At 45.7% G+C, this 8,806-nt stretch overlaps 1 protein-coding gene across 1 annotated transcript in view; it reads right to left on the reverse strand.

The window, feature by feature from the left end:
- The window catches only part of BRINP2 (BMP/retinoic acid inducible neural specific 2), a 52,663-nt gene extending 44,736 nt beyond the window's left edge, over window positions 1–7,927 (reverse strand). The window contains exon 1 of the mRNA XM_060142170.1: window positions 7,656–7,927. Within this exon, the coding sequence (XP_059998153.1) occupies window positions 7,656–7,927 (272 nt within the window). The remainder of the gene's footprint in view (window positions 1–7,655) is intronic.
- Window positions 7,928–8,806: the final 879 nt, after the last annotated feature.

Consider the following 8,806-nt stretch of genomic DNA (forward strand, 5'->3'; position numbering starts at 1 on the left):
TGTTTTCTCTATCTTTTGTAGCCTTCAACAGTGCCCAGAATAATGCTTTGCACAAAGTAGATGCTTCATAAATACTTGCGAGAGGACCAAGAAAGCAAACACATGGTGTGGGAAGCTTACTCTAAATTCAATTTTTTAAGCCTAAGTGATGCTGGATTTTCAGTTGAACTAGTGGCTTTATAAGACCTCAAAGCACTGCTTACCATTTTCTCACCAGGTGCATATTCACACTCCATTTTTCCAAGGTAGAAATGCAAGGAATTGCCTTTGGTCCTACCTTCTCCAGATATGCAATTACTTTTACTTCATTTTACTCACTGCCAGTACAGGAAAATGACATGCCCTCCCGGTGAGAGGCTTTTAAAATTGCACCTTGGAAGAAATCGGTGTCTAGGAGACCCTTTTGGCATTTTGGAGTGAGAAGATATGGCAGAAACAACACAGTGGGGCAGAGCAGGTGAAGGAGGGACATTCACATGCTTCTTGGCATTTACACTGGATGCATGGGACTGGCTGCTCAGTTTCTAAAGCACACCTGGCACTCCCACAACTTGGGTTATACCACTCCTGTGTCCACAGCACCGTTCCCCAAGCTCTCCACTTGGAGATCTCCCACTCAGCCACATCAGAGTCTGGCCGATGCATCCCCTTTTATTCTGGCCTTCCTTGACCTTTCTGTGCAGAGTGACCTTGCACTTTCTCCAAATGTACTTGTCTGTGAGTTCCACCAGATCAAGAACTGTGTCCCCACCATTCACGGTCTGTTAGCAGAATCTTGTAGAAGCATGAGCACAGAGTCGGCCTTCAATACAATGGATTGAATGAGTATTGCTCTTCTTACACTCTTGAATCGTTCATTGTATGTTTATGTGCTCTTTCTCCTTCCTCGAAGTGAGCAGCACACTTCCTCATTCGCATAGGTCAGCGGCACTGGTGCGGATGTTTCCATGTTAAGACGCAGACAGGATGCTGCACAAGGATGAGTATCTGCAAGGCCCAATCCAAGGGCCCATACACCCTTTTGGGGCCCATCATCCAGACACTTCTGGAATACAATTCCTTGAGTGAAGGCCTTCTGCTGGGTCTACAGCCTAGATTAGATAGTTTATGTCAGATATTCGGCTATACATTTAGCCAGCACTGAACTCTTGAGGAAAGCAAACTCTAGACGTTTGGTTCTGTCCCTCTCCCACCTCCTTACCTCTGTGGACTGAGAACTAGTACCTGGGACCAGACTACAGGCTCATCACTCCGCATTGCCTCTGATTTCACTCTGATTTGTTTTGCTCTAGTTTGTGTACTGTTCCTTTCTCGCCTTCTGTTCCAACAAACTCCCTTGTCAAAATATAAACCCAGTGAGAAGGCCAGAGATCACCCAGTTTGCTTGGGTGATGGTCATTTCTCCAGCCGAGCTCACCTTCTCCCCTGCCTGTCCCATCCACCTGAGAATCACAGCTTCCCTTGTGGTGCCCTGCAGCTGTGTGATAACACAACCTTTCTGTACCTCCGTAGCTGTAAGGAACACCTAGGAAATCACTGGGATTTACCCAGACAGACTGAGGTTGCCTTTGGTTGCCGTTTATTTATGTGGATTGTGATCTCTTAATTGGAGACGGTGCCTCTCCCAGGGTTCACTGTTTATTCAAATCAGTATTTGTTAGTCCCTGAGACATGGGCCAGATGATAAATCAGCTCTGGAGTTCCTTCTGTGATTGCTTCCACAGCTGCTCTCTGCCTCCTCACCTCTCCATCTCCCAGGAGGCACCCATAGGCTGGTTCTAGGCCCTCCAGCCTTTTCTGCTTTTAAACTTTTCTCCCAGATGCTGGATCTTACGAGTTCATGTGCCTTGGCACTAATAATTCCTAAATTTAACCTCCCATGACTACTGTTCTATTTCATTTGTAACATCTTCTGTAAATATTCTCACGACCTCAAGTGCATCATGGGGGATGCTGCCTTACCATTAAGCCTTCGTCCTTCCCCACCCTGGTTATTCCTGCTCTCCTTCCACCTCCCAAGCACTTAGTATAATCAAGCTTTAATGTCATACTGTTCATGTGGGGCTCCTGTTAAAATGCAGATTCTGGGGCTTCCCTGGTGGCTCAGTCGGTGGGAGTCCACCTGCCGATGCAGGGGACGCGGGTTCGTGCCCCGGTCCGGGAAGATCCCACATGCCGCGGAGCGGCTGGGTCCATGAGCCATGGCTGCTGAGCCTGCGCGTCCGGAGCCTGTGCTCCGCAACGGGAGAGGACACAACAGTGAGAGGCCCGCATACCGCAAAAAAAAAAAAAAAAAAAATGCAGATTCTGATTTTGTAGGTCAGGGTGAGACTTGAGGTTCTGTCATTTTTTACAAGCTCTCAGGTAATGCCAATGCTGCCGGTCCACAGACCACACTTGGAGCAATATGGATAAATTATTCGGTTTTGCCCGTTTCTCACTTCTTTCACATGTAAGCTATTGCCAAACCTTATTTTTCATCCTGATGAATTATAAACAGATTATCTTTTCTGAGGGTAATTGCTCTGGTGCCTGTAGAAAGGTTCTTTTGCCTTAACTGCCCTCATTCAGCACGTCATCTGATTCTACCCCAGCCTGCCCTATTGTATGTTTCCAGATGCACCTGCTAAAACACATTCCTGCTTCAACATTGCCTACCTTTGGGTACCACTCCAACCTCTTGGTTTTAAGCTATGTTCTACTTTGGTTCTCAAAATTTTCAAACTTTGACCAGAATATGATCAGAAAATCATGATCAGAATATGATCACATATAATATGAAGATAGCTACTTATTTTTTTGGTTGTTTTTTTCCTCCTAAAAGACTTCTAACATATCCCTAGACTCTTCTTTTCTAAAAGAGAGGCAGATGATAGAAATGGAGGCATTAGTGACTAAGGTCAATAATTTGGAATTATACCTGGCCTTGCTTTTCTCCCAACCACCATATTATACTCATTGTTCTATACGATCTCTAACTTTATCTCTTAATTTTAATTTATTCTTTCCGAGTTTTAAGTGTTTCATCATAGTGACTTGGATTTTTTCCAATCCCACGATTATCTCTCTATTAAAGCTTTAATACAAAAAGAAATTTTTTTAAAAAAAGACTGCTCATTACTTTGATTTGTAGCAAAGAGAGAATGGAACACTACTTCTAGAGCGTTTTGAGAAACCATATTTACATTTGCATCAGCTCAATTTAGGTGCCTGATTAGGTTGCGTGTTGTGATGAAGATGCACTTACCAGTCAAAGGGAAGCGTGGTCTAGAGTAATGAGCAGGAGACTTCAAGTCAGGAGCTCGGAGTGCTATTTCTGGCTGTGACTGGCTACCTCTCTGACCTTGAACAAGTCCATCTCACTGCCCTGAACCCTAAAAACCCCCATCTGCCTCACAGGGCTGCTGGGAGAGGTTGATCACTTATAAGGGTTTATTGTACTGGGGGCTATAGAGTGGGGCAAAGGCAAGCAGTTGGGGGTCACAAATGGAATCCGAGACAGGATCTGTGCTCTTCCAGCTCTTACCACTAGCCTATTAAGAGACAGTGCCTGAGAAGTGGACTGATTGCTCAGATCTTGGTCTGATAGGGCTTGAGAATATGCTGAGAGGTCGGCTAATGGAATTTAAAAGCCTGCCCAAAACTGGGTGAGATGGCCAAGGCCATCCTGTTAGTTAGGAAGTTTTAACAAGAATGTATATATTGTCTCTCTTCTCATAATGGTGCCATCCTGAGATTGTTCAAGTTACCCCTGGGACCAGGCAGCTGGCAGTGACCAGTGCCCAGCTTCTGTAGGACATTTTAAGAAAGGTCTGCTCAGTTGGCAACCCCTGACTTTATAGGAGAAAGATCATTCCCTGTGGTGACTCTAAAACATGCTGGAAATGATCCAGCTCTTTCTGGCGGTCCATAAGACCAGTAAGAGTGTGCCCCAGAAAACATGCATTCATTCTCCAGTTGAGTTCCTCTCCCAGCAGAGAGAGAGATTGAGGAATTAAGGTTAATATGCTTTAAAAAAGCAAGAGAACAATTTTTTTTTCTCCTTCTAATGTACGTTGTCAAATGCTGTCATTATCAGATGTCATCATGAAGAATGGTACCCATGGCTGTCACCTCATTATAATTTTTGCATTGGTTACTATTTGTTGAGGATACTCTAATAATAGGTAATATTTATTAAGCACCGTTCTAAGTGTTTTACATCAATTCACTCATTTAATTTTCACATAAATCCATTAGGTGGGCACTATTATCGTCCTAATTTTACAAATAAGGAAATTGGGGAACAAAGAAATTTAAGAATTAACCCGACATCATACAGCTAGTAAGCTGCAGCCCCAGGATTAGGGTCCAGGTCCTCTGGCTCCAGAACCTTCACTCTGAGCATCTATGCCTACGAGAATACAAACTTACGGAGAGAGCAACCATCTCTGGGGACCCATGGTTAGAGAAGCCAGAGCTATTCTAGATCAACCAGTCATCTACTCCAACAGAGAGCACATTCTGATTTCCATGTAAGAATAGGTGGGGTTCAGAGCTCAATGTTAGAACCCGGTTGTGTAATTGCTATAATATGTCCACACACAGATAGAAGAGAAGAAGGATCTCTGTTCTGCTGTTAAGAGAGCTTCATGTAATTCTGTACCGAATATTCTAGCCCCATTGGAAAGTCTTATTCTTCCCCCACCACAGCTCACCTCCCTTCTTACATGGAAAGCACATATGGATACCATATGATCTCCATGTACCAAAAGCTTTCTAAAAGAATTGAATGAAAGACTAATCCTGTTCGAGACCCAATATTTCACCACAGAGCATTTCTGATATTCTCTGTACGCTCTTTCTCCCTCTGCCCTTCTGGAAAAAATGCCCTTCTAGTTATTAGGGACGACTAGGCCAGTTTTCTGTGACCTGCTCTAGTCACAGTAAACAAGGTCTTGAAGTTGCTAGAAGGAATTACCACTAGAGACAAAAGGGAAAGGGATAAGAGTGAGCTCCCTTGGGGATAATATAGAGCCCTACAACAAGTATGCATGGATCCACCATGTTGCTTAATAATTAAAGGCAGGACTCCCAGAATGCTCCTGGAGCAGCCGTGTGTGACCATTCTCCCATTGCCCCGGTATGGGGTCGCAAACCGCAATGCTGCATTCCTGTCAGAATGACTGGTTACTGTTTCCCCAAGTACAGGTTCATGTGCAATAACTGACCCCAGAGAAACAGAATGGCACAGTGTAAGAGCCTGTCACATTAAATGGTCAAAAAACCATTACGGGGCTTCCCTGGTGGCACAGTGGTTGGGAGTCTGCCTGCCGATGCAGGGGACACGGGTTCGTGCCCCGGTCCGGGAAGATCCCACATGCCGCGGAGCAGCTAGGCCCGTGAGCCATGGCCACTGAGCCTGCGCGTCCGGAGCCTGTGCTCCGCAACGGGAGAGGCCACAACAGTGAGAGGCCCGCGTACCGCAAAAAAAAAAACCCAAAAACATTACGGACTGATAGAACGGTTGATGGTGCAGAAGTGATTCCGGACATTCCCCGTGGCCGGCTCTGAGCTGCTGCTAAGGCATTCAGTGGTCGCCAGCCTTGGGGCTGGGGCCTGATGACAAGAAAAACCTGTGGAGGGGTGAAGGAAACTGGTGCTTTATTGCTTCTAGTTCCTATAGCCCTTTGAAGTGAATGGTGGTATTAGGATTCCCAGCCTGACATTTCAGTTCCAACATACTTCAAAAAATTTTTTGGGTGATAACAGTGCTTTTGAAAGATTTGGGATAAACAGAAAAGTTTGAGGTGAATTAAATCTTGTTTTCCAGAACTAGAGGGATTTGCTGCTTAAATACATTCTAGGGTGGATTTTCTCTTTTCCCTTTTTTTCTTTTTTTTTTTTTGAGAGATGGAAAAATAAATTCTTTGATAAAGAGAAGCATCGCCCTGAATTTACCTTATAGAAAATTTGTGGGGGACACAGGTCTAATTTCTTATATATTTACTGCGAGTCAAGTTAACCTCTTTTACCGGAGCAGGTGTTAGCTCAGCCACTCCCAGCCCAAGCTGGCCGCTCTCTGCATCAGTGGCCCTGTGTGAATTTACACTACAGTCTTTGGAGGATGGCAAGAATCAGAGCCGCTGAACCGGAGAGTATGAACTGCAATCCCTTCTAATACCAGACTGGAAGAGAAATGGCTTTTGTTTCTACGGACCTCTGCACCCAGGAAGCACCAGCCCCTCAAATACCTCATCTTTCTCGTTGTCTGCATCTGCAATGTGGGAATCGTGTACCAGGAAAATGTCCACTGTAAATGGCTGCACTTACCAGGACTCTCCCAGTGCTCAATACCTTAAAACCTTATTTCTGAGACTCCATACTAACCTAAACAGACTGAGTGGTGTTGCAGAAGAAAATCAAAAGCCTCTTAGAAACAGAAAAATATAGTTTCTTTAAATATAATTTAAGAACCCAGACTTTAGAGTCTGACTACTACGAGCTAATCCTAGCTTCACCATTTACTAGCTGTGTGCCCCTCGGCAAGTTCCTTAACTTCTCTGGACCTCAATTTCCTCATCTGTAAAAAGGGGAGAATAACTGCTCTTCCAAAAGAAGGCTATTAGAAGGATTAAATGAGTTCATGTACATAAGGCATGTAAAGGGCTAGATCCAGCAAGAGGGCCAAAACCTTTAGTATGTTCACATGACTAGGAATGCACGTGCCCAAGGTTACCAAGAGCAACCTCTAGATGGCGAAAGAATAGGTGATTTTCTGGTTCTGTTTCTCTTTGTGCTTTTTCATTCTTTCCCTCTCTCTCTCTCTCATTAGAAATGAATCTGTAATCGGAAAATAAATATCTCTAATAAAAGAAAAAAATTCTAGCAAAGTTCCCAGGTTTTTCTGAAGACTATGGTCACGGTGAGGAGGAAAAGGGGGTGACACTAAGGCTGAGAAGGGGGATGAAGGGGAAAGTTGAATTCAGGAATGTACTCAAGGGTGCCCTGAGGGTCTCTGGGTCACCTGAGGTGAGCATTTTGACGAGCCTTGTGCTTCTGAAGTGTTGGTCCAGCAGCCAGGAATTTGTACCTGGTTCATCCCTTGTCAGATGGGTCAGACAGGTCACATGTTTTACTTTCAGCTCTGATGCTCCTGAGGACAGGCCGAGGGGCAGGGACAATGCAGCCCATTTCTTTGCACAAGGCCAACTGAGGCTGTGGTGTTGACAAGGGTGAGGGCAGGCCCATCCCTGCCCCTGCGGGGCTCCTCCCACCTCTAAGGCAGGAAATGGAGCTGCCCTTCCTTCATTTGCATATCGAGTTAATTACAACTCATAAAAGTATCTCACCCATTATTTAAAACCCGGCCCCAGCCTTCCACTCTGACCTCCTGCAGCAGCTCAGGCCGCATGCTGAATCCAAGCCGCCTGATTTGTCCTCAATTTATAAGCAGCACAACCTATAAATAGAAATCCTTTTGCTAAGTTCCCCAGGAGGCATCAGCAGGTTTTCCAGCTTGTATGTGTTTTCTTCTTTTTTTAAAAACCAACATGGCAAGCTTGTTCTCCCTGCCTGCTGGTCCTCCAGCTCTCCCCTAGTGCAGTCTGCGGCCTGCCAGCTGGCTTGGCGCCCTGCACAGACCCAGGCTGGCTTCAGTGGGACGCCCCACTCACCTGTAGATCCTGTATCTGGTGGTAAAACCCTGGCGGTAGCGCTCCACGAAGTCCGTGTACTCCTGCGTGCGGTGAAATGGGCCCCGATCTGTGAGCAGCCAGTCCAGGGGCGGCTGGCCGGCCGCGGAGGCATGATGCTCGGGGACCGCAGCGGCCGCCGTGGCCGAGACAGCCAGCACCCAACCGGGGAGGGCCAGCGCCAGCAGAGCTGCCCATGGGGCTGCCGCCACCGGCCGAAGCCCTCTAAATCGAGTGCCGCACTGCCACCTCATGCTTCTCCCAGGCGGTTGGTGTCTTCATTCTCTCGCCACACTCTCCCGCTCTGTGCCGCTCCACCAGGGCTCCTGGAACTGGAAAAGTACAACACGGAGATGTCAGTTGCACACCCTGGTCTGACCGCATGGGCCTGTGAGCATCAAATCTCCTTGGGCAGGGCCCATGCTAGAAATCCTTTATCCTAGTAACACATCTTCCTTCTAGGCATTGAGCTACGTGTTGATGTATATTTCATTTAATTCTTAAAACAATCCTACAGGAAACACCACTGTCATTTTGCCGATGAGAAGATGAGGTTTAGAGATATGAGGAAAGTTGCTTAATTTCACGCAGATTTCAAGTGAAGAAACCAGAATTTTGACCTCAGGGGGTCCAACTCTAACCTTTATACTGTGTTGCTTCCTTGTTTCCTTTGTAGACTCAGCACCATCGGCTTGTCTTCCTCTCTCAAAAATGTTCACTATGTTTCAATAATAGCCTCATAGATTGTGTGCAGCCTCTAGAGGCTTGATGTAAAGCAAAGAGAAGCCCCCTTTTTCTGATGGTGAATTGTGGGCAGAATAGTGAAGTCCCATCACTGTTATGAAGCTGGGTGAACTTGGGCAAATTACTTCCCTTCTCTGAGTTTAGTTATCCCTTACGGAAAATAAAAATGGAGAACAGTATGGTTCCTAATACTACTAAAAATAGAGCTACCATATGATCCAGCAATCCCATTCCTGGGCATATATCCAGAGACAACCATAATTTGAAAAGATACATGCATTCCAATGTTCATAGCAGCACTATTTACAATTGCCAAGACATGGAAGCAAACTAAGTATCCATTGACAGATGAATGGATAAGGAAGATGTGGTACACACACACACACACA

This window comes from Lagenorhynchus albirostris, chromosome 2 (assembly GCF_949774975.1).
Source record: "Lagenorhynchus albirostris chromosome 2, mLagAlb1.1, whole genome shotgun sequence".
In the NCBI taxonomy this organism is placed as follows: domain Eukaryota; kingdom Metazoa; phylum Chordata; class Mammalia; order Artiodactyla; family Delphinidae; genus Lagenorhynchus; species Lagenorhynchus albirostris.